This window comes from Carcharodon carcharias, chromosome 10 (genome assembly GCF_017639515.1).
Source record: "Carcharodon carcharias isolate sCarCar2 chromosome 10, sCarCar2.pri, whole genome shotgun sequence".
Taxonomy (NCBI): domain Eukaryota; kingdom Metazoa; phylum Chordata; class Chondrichthyes; order Lamniformes; family Lamnidae; genus Carcharodon; species Carcharodon carcharias.
In genome coordinates, this window is record NC_054476.1 from 32,263,199 (window position 1) to 32,281,999 (window position 18,801).

At 40.3% G+C, this 18,801-nt stretch overlaps 1 protein-coding gene across 4 annotated transcripts in view; it reads left to right on the forward strand.

Annotated features, from left to right (window-relative positions):
• hipk3a (homeodomain interacting protein kinase 3a) overlaps window positions 1–17,576 on the forward strand; it is a 243,971-nt gene extending 226,395 nt beyond the window's left edge. For 3 of the 4 annotated variants that reach the window (XM_041197023.1, XM_041197024.1, XM_041197027.1), the window contains 4 exons: window positions 2,927–3,073; window positions 5,654–5,913; window positions 12,487–12,614; window positions 13,666–17,576. In XM_041197023.1, coding sequence (XP_041052957.1) covers window positions 2,927–3,073; window positions 5,654–5,913; window positions 12,487–12,614; window positions 13,666–14,142 — 1,012 coding nt within the window. In that variant the 3' untranslated portion in view covers window positions 14,143–17,576. The remainder of the gene's footprint in view (window positions 1–2,926; window positions 3,074–5,653; window positions 5,914–12,486; window positions 12,615–13,665) is intronic. The other variant, XM_041197026.1, reaches the window with a different exon arrangement.
• Window positions 17,577–18,801: the final 1,225 nt, after the last annotated feature.

The window sequence follows — 18,801 nt, forward strand, 5'->3', positions numbered from 1 at the left end:
CTTGATGTCAAGGCCAGTCACTCTCACCTCACCTCTGGAGTTCAGCTCCTTTGTCCATGTTTGAACCAAGGCTGTAATAAGGCCAGAAACTGTTGCCCATGGTGGAACCCAAAGTGAGCATCAGAGAGCAGGTTATTGCTAAGCAAGTGCTGCGTGATAGGATTTTGACCCAGCGACAGTGAAGAAACGGAAATATATTTCCAAGTCAGGATGGTGAGTGGATTGATGATGGAGAGTAGACTGATGGAACAGTATTTGGGCATGTTGGATTTGTCCTGACTTTTGTGTACAGGTCATAGCTGGGCAGTTTTCCACATTGCCAGGTAGATGTCAGTGTTGTAGCTGTACTGGAACAGCTTGGCTAGGTGCACAGTTAGTTCTGGAACACAATCTTCAGTACTATTGCCGGAATATTGTCAGGGCCCACAGCCTTAGCAGTATCCAGTGCCTTCAGCCATTTCTTGACATCACGTGGAGTGAATCGAATTGGCTGAAGAGATCCACTCGGCACTTCTGGTTGAAGATTGTTACGAATGTTTCAGCCTTATCTTTTGCTGGGCTCCTCCATCATTGAGGATGGGGATATATGTGGAGCCTCCTGCTCCAGTGAGTCCTCCCTAGTATTTTGGGTACATTATTTATCCCTTAACCAATATCACCAAGAAAAGATATGATGTGCTTATTTATCTCATTGCTTTGTAGGAATTTGCTTTGTGCAAATTGGCTGCCATGTTATGTTGGGTGCAAAGTTCATTCGAACATCATGAGGTAAAAGGCGCTAAATAAATGCGAATTCTCTTTTAACGTAACTGTAACATCAGATGCCTTAAAGATGCTTGGGAGTTCCCGTCCATAAACTCAAATCGAGCTTGCAATATGCCTGGCTTGGGCGTGCTTAATGCTGAAACAGGGCATTGAATGTGGAAAGAAATAAAACTTCCCTAACATTGACAGAACTTCACGAGAAGTTAGAAAATTAATTAAAGATTTAGCTTTCTTTGGTAATTTTAACAGATGAAATGCAATGTAGTAACATCTTGGAATATCTCGCGACCAATTTTCTGTTAGGGTCTGTTTGTGTGCTGCACCAGAAAACATGGAGCAGCGCAGGGAGATGGAGCCTGTCCATGACATGGTGACAAGGAAAATACAAAGCAAAATACTAGTGATGCTGGAAATCCGACCTAAAAGCAGAAAATGCTGGGAAACCTTCAGGTCAGGCAGTGCCTGTGGGAGAGCAACGGAGTTAGTGTTTCAACAACAGCACATTGCATTTACATAGCATCCTTAATTTGATAAGATGCCACACAAAAGGTTAATGGGTAAGATAAGGGCTCATGGAGTTTGGGATGATATATTAGCATGCATAGAGGATTGGTTAACGGTTCAAAACAGTGTATATAAACTGGGCTTTTTTAAGTTGGCAGATAATGAATAGTGGAGCGCTGCGAGGATCAGTGCTGGTGCTTCAACTATTTACAATCTATATTAATGACTTAGATGAAGAGACAGACAGTAAAGTGTCTTAAGTTTGCTGATGATACCCAGCTAAGTGGAAAGGTAAGCCCCAGGGATGATACCGGGAGGCTGCAAAGAGATATAGACAGATTAGGTGAGTGGGCAACAAGATGGCACATGGAGTATAATATAGAGAAGTATAAAGTTATTCATTTTGGTCATAAGAATGAAAAAGCCCAATATTTTTTAAAAGGTGAGAAACTTGTAAATGTTGATGTTCAAAGAGACTTGGGTGTACTTGTACAAGTAATGTAGAAAGTTAGCATGCAGGTGAAGCAAGCAATTAGGAAGGCAAATGGCATGTTGGCCTTTATTGCAAGGGTATTAGAATACAAGAATAAAGAAGTCTTGCTTCAGTTTTACAGGGTTTTAGTGAGACCGTATCTGGGGCACTGTGCAGTTTTGGTCTCCACATTTAAGAAAGGATATATTTGCATTGGAGGAGGTACAGCGAAGGTTCACTAAATTGGTACCTGGGATGAGGGGGTTGTCCTATGATGAGACACTGAATAAATTGGGCTTATATTCTGTGGAGTTTAGAAGAATGAGAGGTGATCTCATTGAAACGTACAAGATTCTGAAGGGGCTTGATAAGGTAGACGCTGAGAGATTGTTTCCACTGATCGAGAATCTAAAAGGCAGGGGCACACTCTCAGAAAAAGGGGCTGATCATTCAGGACTGTTATGAGGAGAAATTATTTCATCCAAGAGGTTATGAATCTTTGGAATTCTCTACCAGAGGGTTGTGGATATTCCATCATTGAATACATTTAAGGCTGGGATAGATTTTTGGTGTCTTAGGGAATTAAGAGATATGGAGAGCTGGCGGGAAAATGGAGTTGAATCCCAAGGTCAGCCATGATCATATTAAATGGCAGAGCAGGCTACATGAGCTATGTGGTCCACTCCTGCTCCTATTTTTTTAAGTTCTTATGTTAACGTAGTAAAACATCCCAAGGCACACTCAGTAAAATTATCAAGCAGTTTTACACCAAGCCACATTAGGCCAACTGATGATAAGCTTAGCTGAAATGGTACTTTTTAAGTTGCATCTTAGAGGAGTAGAATTTCAGGTCCATGGCCTTTTATCAGAAGTGGAAGATGTTAAAAGTTATTAAGCAAGTTCAAAACCAGGGAAAGAGGGAGGAGGTGCAATGGGGGGAGTGAAAAACAAAATGGATAGGGTGGATGATAGGAGTGATTCATTCAAAAAAGGGAGGATATTGCAAGACAAAGGGTGCAGTAATGGAACAAGTAAAGACTGGTTCAGAGGCGTGCAAATGGTTCCAACAGAATAGCAGAAGGGGACGGAATCATAAAAAAGGAGGCAAAGAGTAATTTCGTCACAGACTGATTGTTTTATCTGAGGTGATATTGTTTGTTTTTTATCCGCCTCACCCACCATCAGATGTAAAGGCAGTCCGGGCTGCGAGGCATGCCAGAGCACCCTCAACATCGACCGGGTGTGTTCGTTAAGTAGTCCTGACAGCACCCTGAGCACCAGTTCATCCAATTCGGCACAGTCCAGCCCATCTCCTTGCAAGAGGCCTAACAGGTACAGACGATGTTGTGCTGAGTTCAGTGTGTCAGCTCTCTGAATACAGTGACAGAGGTGGATGGGAGGAGGAAGGTGGGATTGGGGGAAGCAGTGGTTAAGTTCCTTTAGACCATGTTTCATGCATAGTTCACATTTTCAAGTAAATTCCCTGTCTGAGCTCTTCTGACATGGCCAACAAGCCATTTAAATTGGATGGGTTCATAACTTATCACAACAGTGGGGACTGGAAATCATACGATAAAGCTGCAGGGCCATTGTGCCTGTGCCAACTCTTTGAAAGAGTTATCCGTTTAGTTCCACTCCCCACCCTCTGACCCTATAAATATAACTTTTTTCCTTTCAGTATATATGCAGTTCTGCTTTGCTATTGAAACTGCCTGTCTCACCTTTTCAGGTAGTACATCCCAGATCTCAGCAACTCACTGCATAAAAGCATTTCTCCTCATCTCCTTTCTGGTTCTTTTGACAATTACCTTAAATCTGTGTCCACTGGTTACCAATCTTCCTGCCACTAGAAACAGTTTCTCTTAATTTACTCTATCAAAACTCTGGTTAAATCTCTACTAAATCTCTCCTTAACCTTTTTGCTCTAAGGACAATAATCCCAGCTTGTCCAGTCTCTTCACATAACTGAAGTACCTCATCCCTGGTAAGATTCTAGTTGGTCTAAAAGGAAATGCGCGGCTATCCATATCAGGAAAGATTTGACACGTTGAGTCTCTTTCTTGAAAAAAGAAAAGTGAGGGGTGATCTAATAGAAGTCTTTGAAATTATGAAAGGTTCTGATAGTGTGGATTCAGAGAGAATATCTCCGCTTGTGGTAAAGAGCTTAACTAGAGTCCATCAATATAAAATAGTCACCAAGAAATTTAACAGAAGTCTTTGAAATTATGAAAGGTTTTGATAGTGTGGATACAGAGAGAATATTTCCTCTTGTGGTAAAGAGTTTAACTAGAGTCCATCAATATAAAATAGTCACCAAGAAATCTAATACAGAAGTCAGAAGAAACTTCTTTACCCAGAGAGTGGTAAGAATGTGTAACTCACTACCACTGAAGAGTGGTTGAAGCAAATAGTATAGATGCATTGAAGGGGAAACTAGATAAGAATATGAGGGAGAAGGGAATAGAGAGTTGCAATGGTAGATTTAGATGAAAAAAGATGGGAGGAGGCTTGAGTGGGGCATGAACTGGGTAGGTCAAATGGCGTGTTTCTGTGCTGAATATCCAATGTAAAGAGATACTATTCATAGCGCAGTAGGAAATGGATCCCACCAGAGGGTGAAATTTAACATTGTGTGGATGTTTGAAAAAATGAGATTTGGAGAGTGATAATTCAAGTTTCAAAGATTAAATTGTAGCTGGGTGAATTTTTGCCCTTTGTCAAATAATGAGATCATTAACCTGAATCGTGAAACAGACAGATTGGATATGTTTAATGTCGCACCCAAAATATCCCTCCACCTCTTTACTTAACTAGTGTCAACCTTGGGTCATGGGCTTGAATCCTAGATTTATTTCATATGTTGATGAGCTGCAGTAATAATTGCACTATGGCAAAATATGATGTGCCTCTTGTTTGGTTCTGACATTACCGCAAGCAGTGATGGGCATACAAAACACCATTACTTCAGCCATGTGTTATACAGTGTTCCTCTCTGGACATGGCCTTATTTCAGAAATACAAAGCCTATCAGTTATTACTGGGCGATAGCAAATCAACTAGACCTGGTATTAAAATGCTACTAGAAACACTGCTAATGAACAAGTTCACACCTATTGTTAACTTGTATGCAGGACTACAGGGTGGGGGAAGGAGTTGATAGGGAGCTGAGGCACACAGTCCCTGCCAGAAGTCACAAAGTCCTGCTGTTGGTTGACAACTCTCTGGAAAGATTTATGAGTTGGGAACGGGGCAGAATCCTCCTCGGCACTGATGTGGCAACATGGTTCTTTTTTGCACCTTTAAAATAGGAAAAGATTGCCAGGAGTGTTGCACTTGGGAAGTGGGCAATGGATGGCAGAAGAGTTAGGAGAGACAAATGACACATCTCCAAGTAGCTCCCACTTCGCTTGTGTTAATGCTACATCCTCTGAGTTGGGAGATTGTAGGTTGAAGTCCTGCTTCAAGGACTTGAGAACACAATCTAGGCTGATCCAGTCCTAGTTCAATAATGAAGGAGTGCTGCATCAACCCTAGGGTGAAGTTTTAAAACTGACGCCCTGTTTGCCCTTTCTGGTGCATCTAAATGATCCCAAGACAGTTTTTTGAAGAAGAACAGGTGAGTTCTCCCTGGTATCCTGAGACCAAGATTTATCCTCCAACCAACGTCACTAAAAAAACAATTATCTGGTTGCTGTTTATGGGTCCTTGCTGTGCAAAGATTAGTTGCTGCTTTTCCTTACATTATGGCAGTGACTAAACTTCAAAGAAAAGATATTGGGGGCATCTCAAGGTCATGAAAGGTGCTGTATGAATGCAAGCACTTATCATGCAACGGCAATGTGATCTTAAATGTGTGAATAACTGATGCTGACCAGAATCTGAACCTGCGTATTATAATCATTGACATTCCAGCATGTCGGAGGATGAGCCAGAGAGCGGCTGCGACACTGTGGATGGATCCCCAACCAGTGAGTCTTCAGGGCAGAATGAAAGTCCCTTCCTGGAAGAACGCTTCCTTCAGGATGCGGCTAACCAGAATTCAGGCAGCATGAACTCCAAGGGAACAGACAGCACTAAACCCGCTGTGCGCACCATGGTGGTGCCACCGATGAGGGTGCAGAACAGCAATTCAATCTCCGTAACAGACTTGAGCGAGCAGATCTCAAACGCAGGTAAGGATCTGCTTTTTTATGCATGGTCACAGAGAGTTGGATTTGTAATTGCAGTGAGCAGTCAGTTGCATAGACGTGGTGTGAGAATTGTTTTAAGATCATATTGCACAAGGAATGTTAGGGTGAACAGGGTTGGATGGAAATTAAGGGGCATTAGAATCCAGTCCTCAAAAATGACAGTATGTTCTTCGCTGCCTGCCTGTTGTAAGGAGAAACAATCTGAATGATAGTATTTTGAGGGGCCGGGTGGGGGGGGAGGCGCAAAAGCAGAGGGTCCTGGAGGTGCTTGTCAAAGATCCTTGTAGGTAGCAGGGCAAGTTGATAAGGCAGTCCAAATGTTTATGGGATACTTGGCTTTGGAAATAGGGACAATTGAACACAAAACAGGAAAGTGATGTGAAACCATTCCTGGAGCATTGTGTACAATTCTAGGCACCACACTTTAGGAAGGATGTTAAGAGTAGGTTTCAAACCGCGATTAAACAAGGGATGAGGAAGTTCAGTTAAGAGGAGGGGTTGGACACGCTGGTATTGTTCTCTTTGGGGCAGAGAAGGTTAAGGTTAAGAAGGTTAACCTCAACCAGCTATTCAAAAATATATTTGATTAAGTAAGTTAGGAGAAACTGTTTCCTGTGGCAGTTGGATTGGTACCCAGACAACAAAAAAATTGAAATAATTGGCAACAGAACTAGAAGGGAAGTTTTCACACAGGGATGTTAAGATTTGGAACACACTTCTTGAGAGGGTGGTGGAATCAAATTCCATAGGAACTTCAAAAGGCATTTGGACTTGAAGAACCAATTTCCAGGGTTATGAGGAATAACCTGGGGTGGGGAACCAAATTAGATAGCTCTTTCAAAGAGCTGGCACAGGCACTGAGGGCCGAATGGTCCCCTTCTGTGCTGTATGATTCCATGATCCCATAAGGCTCCTACAGTTTAAACGGCATCTGCCTAGCTTTAACTGAACAGGAATCACTGTGTAAAAATAGCCTACAACCCAATACACCCGAGCTCAAGGCTGGTGACAAATGGGTGGCTGCTATCAGAAAACAGTCAGACTAGAGCAACAGGGGCTACTATGCTTGGGATTGAATGTTGAGGTGAGAAGAAAAAAGAATTAGAGTGCAACCAATTTAATCAAATGGACATTTGAAGGAAACTGAGTTCTTCTGGCAGCTCGCTCCTCAGTCCCGATTCACTGACCCTTCTCCATATCCTTCAGTTGTTTTGTTTCCCAAATACATATCTGTTTCCCTTCTGACACCTTCTGAAAGCAGTTGAACTTTTTCACATGTACACTGTAACTCCTCAAGTCCGGAAGGCTTGGGACCAAGTCATTTCTGGATTTTGGAATTTTCTGAATCATAGAATCATGTTAGTATGTCTAACCACAAGCGTGTAAACTGGAAAATATCATAGGTATAATTATTTACCTGAAGCATAAAACAGTGATAAAACATAAATCAGTGACAAAAATTGTTTTACTTATCCAAACACTGTATCTTCCATGTTTCCACTCCCAAAGTCTGCTGAAAAAATGTCCAAACAACTAGTGTTTCCGAACAATAGATTTCCGGACTGGAGAGGTTACAGTGTATGTCATCTTACTTTTAAAACACTCTTTATTTGACCCAGAATCATCCTTATGTAAAAAAACGAGGTAAACCCGAAGCTACCATCACCTTCTCTACTCCCCATTATTTGTGCAAGTTTAATGAGGATTCCTGTGCTAGGTTAATGAGGATTCCTGCCATATCTCTTTATTGAGCAAGGGGAATAGATTATACTACAGACGGACAATTGACTAAGTGCTCAATACCTTTTGTGAAACAGGGTTGATTGTGATGCTACAGGTGGTCAATAGGTTTCTTGTTATAACTTTCTTTATATGTATCTACCTAATTATAAAAGATTTTGTGCTCGTTATACATCCAACTTCACACTTCAATGCATGGAGCGTATAAAACTTGCATCTTTATAGCCCCTTTAATGTAGTAAAAAAAAGTATCCTTGGGCACTTCACAGGAGCCTTATCAAACAAAATTTGATGCTGAGCCATAAGAGATATTAAGACACAAAGAGACATGTTTCATAGAGCACCTGAAAGGAGGAGAGAGAAGCAGAGAGATGTAAAAGGGAATTCCAGAGCTTCAGGGCCTGGGTAGCTGAAGGCATTGCATTGGGTGGCATGGTATGGAAAGAGACCAGGAATTAGAGGAGCATAGAGAAGGCTGGAGAACATAACAGAGATTTTCTCATAATCCAACTGAATTTCCTACTGGTGTAACTTCCCACAGCTGCCTTTTAAAACATCTCGGTGGTGCCATTTTCAGTAATCGTTTTGATCTAATATAATGCAAGCAGAAAAAACCTCTCCAACTGCATGATAAATTCAATACTGCTAATGGTATCTATCTGTATCCTTCAACAACTAACAGAATAAATTCCCACAGTAGCCCACTACAAGTAAATTGAGTAAATATTTCTTTTTATCTCCTTTGGAGCTTCAGCAGAACTTGTACTGTTTTCCTGCGTCAAGATGGCATAGGAACCTCATGTGTAACTTGTAAATAAGTTGTCAAGGTCACCGCAGAGCTTCAGAACTGAGCTAACACATTCCTAAGATTGCATAGTCCAATCTGGTAGATAAGTAAACTGTCCTGTTACCAGGTTACATCACCAAGTTAAGACTAGTCCGAGAGATATTAGCGCAAAACTTGCTGGACTAGGGCATCTTGCAGTGTTCTCTGTTTATTAGATTTTTCCCCTGCATCATTCAGCTCAAAGATGTCTTGTGTCCTAAATGCTGGAATGTGACCTCATAACAGTTCAGTGAGGGAGACAGGATACCTAGAATCTCAACAAGAAAGAAACAGAGGAATGACAGTGAAAGATGTTGAATTAGACTCATATCAGATTCAGGAAGAGAAAAAGAAGAGGGAATGAAAGGTTGAATTGACATAGAAAAAAAGACACAAAGGAAAAATGGAAATAAAATGTAAACATTTAAAATTTGACATGTTTAAAATTTCCAACTAAAATTCACTATCTGATGAAATGAGAGTCTACACTTGAAACTGTTTACTTTCTGGACCAGAGAGGTTGACTCATTAACAATAATCACATTGTTAAATGTGATACAGGAACACAAGAAGCTAGAGCCAGAAAAGGCAAAGGGAAAACTTTTACCAGCTCCATCCTCCCAATGACAAGTTAACTGTCAGGATGGACATTACAAACCCCTTGATGATATTCTAAAGCCAGGAGGGATTTCTCTCAATATCCCAGCTAGCACTTTTTTTCTCAACTTGCACTAAAGAATCATACTGCACATGCTATCCTGTCCATTGTGCTTATGCCCTTTCAAAGAGCTAAGCAATTATAGAATCATAAAATAGTGACAGCACAGAAAGAGGAAATTCAGTCTGTCATGTCTGTGCTGGCTTTCTGCAGGAGCAATTCAGCTAGTCCCACTCTTCCCTACTCATTTCCCATAGCCCTGCAAGCTTTTTCTCTTCAGGTGCTTATCCAGCTCTCCTTTGAAATCTCTGATTGAAAGTATCTGCCTCCACCACTCTCTTGGGCAGTGCATTCCAGATCCTAATCACACGCTGAATAAAAAGATGTGTCCTCATGTCTTCATCGCTTCTTTTGCCAATCATCTGAAATCATTGTCCTCTCGTTCTTGACCCTTCTGACGGGAACTGTTTCTCTCTATCTTCTCTATCTCGACCCCTCATGGTTTTGAATATTTCTACAAAATCTCCCCTCAACCTTCTCTTCTCTAAGGAGAACAACCCCAGCTTTTTCAATTCATATAACTGAAGTTCCTGATCCCTGGAATGGTTCTTGTAAACCTTTTCTGCACCTTCTCTAAAACTTTCACATTCTCCCTGAAGTGCGGTGTCCAGAGTTGGACAGAATACCACAGTTAAGGCTGAATCTAAGTTTAGAAAATCTCATTATCACTTTCTTTGCTTTTGTACCCTATTCCTCGATTTTTAAAGCTGAGGTTCCCTTATGCCTTTATTTAAAACACTTTCTCAACCTGCCCTGCCACCTTCAGTGGTCTGTGCACATATACCACTCACACACAACCCTCCCCTCACCCCCAAATTCCTGCACTTGAATCCCCTTTAGAATCGCACCCTTCTCCTTCCTACCAAAAAGTACCACTTCACGCTTCTCTGCATTAAATTTCATTTGCCACCTGTCCACGCATTCCACCAGCTTTTCTATATTCTGAAGTTACCAATATTCTCTTCACAGTTCACAATACTGGTGGCATCTTCAAATTTTGAAATTATGCACTGAGAACCCAAGCCTAAGTAATTAATATATATCAGGAAAAGGAATGGTCCTAGTACCAATCTCTGAAGAACCCCACTGTACAATTTTCTTCAGTCCATAAAACTATCATTTACCACTACTCTCTGTTTCCTGTCACTCAGCTAACTATATCCATGCTGCTACTTTCCCTTTCATCCACAGACTTCAACTTTGCTGACAAGCTTATTATTTGGCACTTTTGGAAGTCCATGTACATCACATGATCCACATTACCCTCAGCAACCCTCTCTGTTATCTCATCAAAATAATCAAGTTAGCTAAGCATGATTTGCCCTTAACAAAACCATGTTGGCTTTCCCTAATTAATCTCCAGTTGCCCAAACGACTGTTAATTTTGTCCCAGATTACCATGTCTAAGAGCTTTCCCACCATCGAGGTTAAAATGACTGTCCTGTAGTTTGCTGGCTTTATCCTGCAGTCGTTTTTGAAAAAGGGTGTAACATTCTTAATTCTCCATCCTGTGGTGTAACATTCACAATTCTTATTTCTCCATCTGGATCTTTTGCCAATTATTCCAAATCTATGTCCTATATCTAAGGAGAATTGGAGGATTATCGCCAGTACTTCTGCATTTTCCACCCTTAATTCCCTCAGCATCTTCAGATGCAACCCATCCAGTCCTGATGACTTATCAGCTTTTAGTACAGCCGGCCTTCCTAATACTTTTTTAACCTGTTTAGGCCATCTAGTGTCTCAATTATTTCCTCTGTCACTATGACTTTGGTAGCATCTTCTTTCTTGGTAAAGACAGATGCAAAATACCTTTTAGTACCTAAGCCATGGTCCTTGCCTCCATGTGTAGGATCCCCTTTTTGGTTCCTAATCTGCTCCACCCATCCTATTAAACTCTTTCTGCTTATATGTTTATTGAGAACTTTGTGATTCCCTTTTATGTTAGCTCTCTCATTTATGTCAGTCTCTCTCATAACCTCTCTCTGCCTCTCTGAATTCCTTTTTCACTTCTTCTCTGAACTTTCTGTATTTAGCTTGCTGCTCACTTGTATTATCAACCTGACATCTGTCATATGTTCCCTTTTTCTACTGCATGTTATTTTCTATCTCTCTGTTATCCAGGGAACTCTGGCTTTGGTTGTTTGTGGGAATGTACCTCGATTGTATCTGAACCAATTCCCCTTTAAAGACAGCCAATTATTCTGTTACAATTTTGCTTGCCAATCTTTAATTCCAGTTTACCTGGGACAACTCTGTTCTCAGCAACTGTCACCAACCACCCAATCTCCATCCTCCTCACAGGTCACAACACTTCCAAGTTTTGTGTCATTTGCAAATTTTGAAATTGTCCCTGTACACCCAAATTTAGGTCATTAATATGTATCAAGAAAAACAAAGGTTCTAGTACTGACCCCACTCAAACTCCCTCTCCTCTTTTCCCCATGGCCCTACAAATTTTACCTTTTTATGAGTTGTAATTTATTTACTCGGCAAGTTGTTATGATCTGGAATGTGCTACCTGAAAGGATAGTGGAAGCAGATTCAAAGTAACTTCCAGAAAGGAATTAGATCTCTACTTAAAAAGGAAAAATTTACAGGGCTATGTGAAAAGAGCAGGAGATTGTGACTGATTGGTAACTCTTACAGAGAGTGGGCATAAGCACATTGGGCTGAATGGCTTCCTTCTGTGCTGTAAGTTTCTAAGTATTTATCTAATAATCTTTTTGAAAGGATGTTATTGAATTTGCTTCCACCACCCTTTCTGGCAGTGTATTCCAGATTGTTGTATAAAAAAAAGTCTCCTCATTTCTCCCTCTGGTTCTTTTGCCAATTATTCTAAAACTATGTCCTCTGGTTAGCGACTCTTCTTCCAGAGAAAACTTTCTCTTTATTTATTCAATCAAAACGCTTCAGAATTCTGACCACTACATTAAAAAATGATTAATTGGCCACTCATCTCATTATTGTCTTTTGGACCTTGCTGTGTACAAATTGGCAGTTGGGTTTGCCTAAATGACGTGTGCAGTCCACTTAATGACATTCCTTAGAGATGTTATAAGGGACTGTATAAATGTCTCTTCCTTAATGGAAGGGAAAAGTGAGATAGCGGGAAGCAGTGGTTGTTTTCTATGGAAATTTCATACATTTGGGGACAGCATCTTGTTGACACAGGTTGCAGATTTTGAAACTCACCATATCTAAACACAATCTGATAGCGCAATCCAGAGATTACACCTTTTCAAGTGTTGACCTGATTTGCATCTTGCAGATTCGACATGTCAGTCGTTAACGAAGGGCCGATCTGCTCCCGGAAGAATAAGCCAGCCTTCAGCTGTAGGTATTCGCCAGCAGAAGTCTGTATCAGCATTCCAACAGCAACACATGAATTTTGGTCAGGTATGTGTCAATTCAGCTTCTTCAGATCTCCTTCTCTGGTTCAGAACAGCTTGCTTCAAGTAAGCACAGAACAACTGATGTTGGAGTTTATGAAACAAACTTCATTCACATACAACATAGGCGATCACTCTGTACAACGATGTAGCTGTGTTGCCCTCTCTTTCATAAGAACACAAGAAATAGGAGCAGGTGTAGGCCATTTGGCCCTTTGAGTCTGATTCAACAAGATCATGACTGACCTTCTACTTCAACGCCACTTTCCCACACTATCCCCATATCCCTTAATTCCCCTAGGATCCAAAAATTTAACAATCCCTGTCTTGAATATACTCAATGACTGAGAATCCACAGCTCTTGGCGGTAGATAATTTAAAATATTCATAACCCTTTGAGTGAAAAAATTTCTCACCTCAGTCCTAAATGACCCACCCCTTATTCTGAGACTGTGACCCCATGTTATAGCTTCTCCATCCAGGAGAAACATTTTCTCAGCGTCTATCCTGTCAGGCTCCTTAAAAATTTTATATGTTTAAATTAGATTACCTCTCATCCCTGTAAACTCCAGGGTATAGGCCTAGTTAACTAAATCGTTCCTCATAAGACAATCTCTCCATCCATTGAACCAGTCCAGTGAGCCTTCGTTGCATTCCCTATAGGACAAGTATGTCCTTCATCAGGAAAGGAGACCAAAACTGCACATTGTACTCTAGGTGTGGCCTTACCAATGCCCTGTCTGCCCGAGCTCTGGGAAGTCATCCCCTTTACATATCCCTTTCACATTCTTCAAAGGAACATTTCATAGGTAAGTCCTCATGATTTATTTGTGCTCGGGTCCTTTCAAGAACATTTTTATTGAGAGCTTATTTATCTAAACATCCACTCTACCATGGTTAATTGATCCCTTTGCTTATACAGATTACACCTGTCATGAAATAAACTGATCAATTGCTCGTGTGGCCTACAAATTTCCTGTAGACTCGTGATTTATTCTCGGTGTCTTATATTGAGTCATTTGGACAACTACTGATTACGATGATATATGTTTCTGCAGGTTCAGCACTACGGATCGATGCCTCAGGAATGGAACGGCAATTATGGACACTGGAGAAAGCAGGCCTTCATCACGCCCACAATCGCCAGCCACCCTTTCTCTCTTGCCCACGGGAGTCCCAACCACACTACAGCCCATGGACACCTGACTGGAAACACACATCTCGGGGGCCAGCCCGCCATCTTATCCTACCCCCCATCAGGACCCCTGGGCAACACAGCCCCCATGGCCCATCTGTTGGCCTCCCCATGCACTTCAAGGCCTGTCATGCAACCCGCAGCCTATAGCATTTCTCACCACAATGGCCTGCTTCACCAAATCCCCATTGGCCTCAATCCCCGCCTGCTGCCTTCTCCGACCATTCATCAGAACCAGTACAAGCCAATATTTCATCCTCACTCCTACATTGCAGCATCTCCCGTCTACACTGGATTCCCATTAAGTCCAACAAAGCTCAGCCAGTATCCTTATATTTGAAGATTACAGAAGAAAACAAAAAAAAACTGGCCTAAGGCTCAGTCATGTGTAAAGCATCTGGAATTGAAGGAACACGTTACCGATTAAAGAATAATTCCAAGCCGTGGCACAAGAAATCCATTTCTTCATTGCATTTTTGTTAATCATGGTACATAAAAGGTGCATAAACAAAAAAAGCTGAGCTTTAAATCAAACCCAGTTTTAATGTGTCTTTGCACATTCGACGATACAGCTTTTACAACCGTTGCATTAGGTCCAAGGATCTGTGCGGCGATTTGAAGCCGCAAGGAGCACGGGGCAAGAGAGAGAGAGAGAAAGCTCTCTCCACTTTTTGTATTGCCTTGTTGTATCCACTGCAAGACACATGTAACACACACACTTGTGAAGCCATGCTATTAACCCTGTGAGGGCGACAGGTGCATATTATGTCTGCCGTATGGTGTACAAGCAAATATACTTGTGGTTTCCCCTGTGTCTTTGGTGTTTTTTCAGTGTTGAGTCATTAACCTAAAGGGGTTGGGAGCCGTTGCTCTCCACACCTGCATGTGTTTTGCATGGGCGAGAATTGCCTAAACTTAGGTTTTTTACTCTTCAGTGTCATCAGTAACAATGGTTTTCACACACATAGTGCCTTAAATATTTTGAGGTTGTTAATGTTACTACTATGTTATGGACTGTAGCACTTGAATTCTTATGTAATCCAGTGATTGAAAAAAGTAAATGAATGGGGAAAGAGTGGGGGGGTGGGGAATAATAGCGCTTTAGTTTTTCGGGTTTGGCGTGTGGTATGCTTAAACTATCCTTCAAGGAATAGAAGCTGTTTTTTTTTGTACTTTGCAGGTTGTGGGCCGAGTCTGCTTTCCTCTCAAAATGATCTAGAAATACCATAGGTGTAGAGCAAGTGTTAAGGAATTGACTGAGATAATTTGATCACTGGTTTCTACTTTAAACTCGTCTATAATGAGCAGTGTTTATACTGTCAAAAATAATAATAATCTGCAATACAATCGAAATAGAAGTGTGCGCGTGTGTGTGTTTCTTTTTAAAAAGAAGTTTGCTGTTTATGGAATTTAGTGAAATGATTAGATATGTGGTGGCATGGCTTTGTTTAGAAAATTGAAAAAAATTGCAATTCATAATACTCAATGACTCATGATATGGTTTCACCTTAGCTTGAGCAGACCATGCAGTATTTGATATACGTAGTAATATAATATTTAGTCCTGAGGCTTGACGAGGTGCAAGTTTTTGTGTGCAATTTTATCATTTATGCATGTGACAAATTTTACCCTCTTTATCATTTTGTTTTTTTTCTGTTTTATCTTTAGCTTGTTCAGTGTCTACTCGCTTATTTTATACATTCCGTCAGGGAGATAAAATGAATTACACGCTCTGTACATTTTTCTGAAATGTGCGTCAAAAGAAAAAAACAAAACTTTTTTTTTGAAAATGAAGTTGCTTTTCGCAGCACCAAAGACTTTTCCTGTCATCCCATTTCCTAAGCAAGGTTAGCAACTTTGCATAGACCTCAAAAAAATACACAAAAAAACGGAGTAGCAAGGAAAGGTGAATTTAAAAAAAAACTTTTTTCACAATTTCAATAAAAAAGGTTGAGGCTATGTTTTAGTTCTTCGGGCAAGTAATAAATTGTAACATTTATCTTGAATGTATCATAGATAAGCTGCTATATAATGATTGCCACTTCAATTAGCTGTGAAATAGGTGATTATTAACTGTTCTTACTTAGCCTTCTCATTTCTGTAAGTCTGATTACATTAACTAGAAGTGGGTTTTGATTAATTTTGGCGTTACTGTTTGGAGTGTCTTTGTAACTACTGTATTGTAAATGATGAAACTTTTAATTGCTTTTGTTTTTATTTTGGGTGTGTGTTTTTGCATCAGTATTTTACCTTAAGTAACTTCGAGCTCATCACTGCATATAAATGGATGTATTGATGTAACTTAATTTTTATGTTTTCTTATTGGCATTGTGTTAGAGAATCTGAATTGCTGTAGCTTGCAGGATTGACTTAACTTGGTTTTAATTTTTTTTTTGCTAACGCAGTTTGCCACTGCAATACAGAATCTTTTACTTATTCACTGGAACCAGCAGCCAGTGTGCAGAACCAAACTTCTGTATACTTTATTTACATTTTCTGGCATTTAAAAAAACATTAAAAATCCTAACACACCACTAATAAACAGCACCAGTTTGACTTCAATAAGCTAACTTTGGGTATAACCAGTTTTGGGGGGTGGGGGGCTGGCACATCCTTGTAATAAATGAAGCAGTGTTTTATTCAATATTAACCTTTAGTCATAGCCAAGGAGGACAATGTGCCTAAGTGCAAGAGGCTTTTAAATCACAACAGTTGTACAGTTAAGTCAAATTTATAAAGTATATAGTACCTCTTGAGAAATTTGGTGCTTTCTAGCATAGTTCTATTTTTATCAACAGACACCATATGTTTGTAAAAAAAAACAAAAGGACTCTAAATACAGGGACTGATAACTTGAAGGGAAACAGCTAGTGCAAGCTGAATAGGCCGTAGCACTGTGGAATGATAAAATCATGACTGCTGAGTACTTCAACAAAGTGTAGCATTCAGTTTTTTTCTTGAGTTCTATCCACTGGTTGACGCCTTAAAGTCATTCTTAAATAAGACACTGTGAAATACAGGAATGGGTGAGGGAGGGGAAGGAAGTAATGTAACATCCACCTTATTTTAAATGTGGCGTTTTATTTTACATGCATATAGGGTTTTAATTCAGTTTTCACTATGCTTACAAATCAAATTCAGGGTCCTTGTACGATTGAAAGTGCTATTGTCATTTCAAAAATAAAAATGTCTCAAAGATTTTGGTTTTAATCACTTTGTACCAAATAATTTTAGAGGAGGTTGGGGCTCTGAATTAGATGGATACTTGGGGGAACGGGTGATTGAGAGGTATCAGTCTTTTTCATTTCATAGTCCCATCCTCTCCATTATATATCTACTTCCCCTTAACCTTAAGTAGACAGTAGTTCAGTGAAAGTTAAATCAACACTGCAAGTTATAGAAAACTGTTGTTTAAATTACATAACAACGTAGACTTGATTATTAAGTTGGAACTGTTACTGTTAAAAAAATTGTAGAATTTTTCGTGGCTTTTTGCTTTTGATTTTAATGCTACACTAGTTTGCCATGTAGCAATTGCACTGTGCAATATTTACAATATGAGGACTGGGAAAAATTTTTATGGATGTATGTCTCTTACAGTTTGCGATAGTATTTCTCGCTAGTTCTCAGTGATTTAAATGTGACCAAGCCTTCGTATCTTGTCACATAAAGCGGGTTTTCCAGGTGACTATTTTGGTGAGTGTCAAAATAAGAGTTTATGGTGTATTATTGTCGAGATTCACTTTGAATTAAAATATATATTGCTGCAGCAAATGAGTGTGGTGGGTATTTTGTACACACATACGAAAATGACGGGAGGAAATGACCAGCTGTTCCACCAAGCCAGCCCCACACTATGATGGCTGTAGCATCACAAGAACATGAGAAATGGGAGCTGGAGTAGATCATTTGGCCCCTTGAGCCTGCTCTGCCATTCAATACGATGATGGTTGATCTTTACCTCACCTGCGCCTTCCTGTATTATCCCAAAATCCCATTTATTTCCTTTGTATCCAAAAATCTGTTGATCTCTGTGTTGACTATGCTCAACAATTGAGCCTCCACAGCTCTCTGGTAGAGAATTCCAAAGGTTCACGACACTTAGGGCGAAATTTTACGGCAGCGGGATTTTACATTCCCGCCGAAGCCAATGAGGTTTAGAATGTCTCGCCGCATTTTACAGCCCCGTCCCCACCAAAACGGGGCCGTAAAAATCTGCCCTTAGACTGAAGAAATTTCTACTTATCTCAGTCCTATATGACTGGCCCCTTATTCTGAAACTGTGACAGTGATGTAGATTCCCCAACCAGAAGACATATTCTCCCAGTGTCAACCCTGTAAAGCCCCTTAAGATTTGATATATAACTGTATGTAGATATTTTAAATAAAAACATATGTACCTGCATACATAAATATATAATTATATGCATGCATCAGGCTAAACATTTCCTTTGTACCCCATAACCGTCCCCCTCACCCCAGAGCCATGTATCTCCTAGGAGAGGCAGAAAGCCCCAGAAAAATCATAGGGAAAATGTACTGTGGGAAATTCCTCTCTGACCTCCCTGGGTAATCGAAAGTCTAGAAGATCACATGAGCCAAGTCTTATCAAGACACTTAACTTTCTACATGATGCCATCTCAGTTTATTATGTTTCAGTTTTCTTTTAGGCTCTAGTGCCATGGATCAAAGCTGCCCTGTGTTGTATGTGTCCAAGGTTTTTCATTTGCTGCACTGAGGTATGTAATTGTGGCTCTGCCCCTGCCTATGAGGATAAAAGAACAAAACTTATATTGCATTTATGCTGCACCTTTTATCGCATCCTGTGACATCCCAAAGCATTTTCCATGCAATGGATTGCTTTGGAATGCATTCATTGTTAAAAAATGCATGTTGCATTGCATTTATATCCAGACTAATGTTAATGTCTTCCAATTTTTTGCTCCAAAGATTTGAGTTATCTACCTCGTTCACTATATAAGCATGTTAAATAACAGAG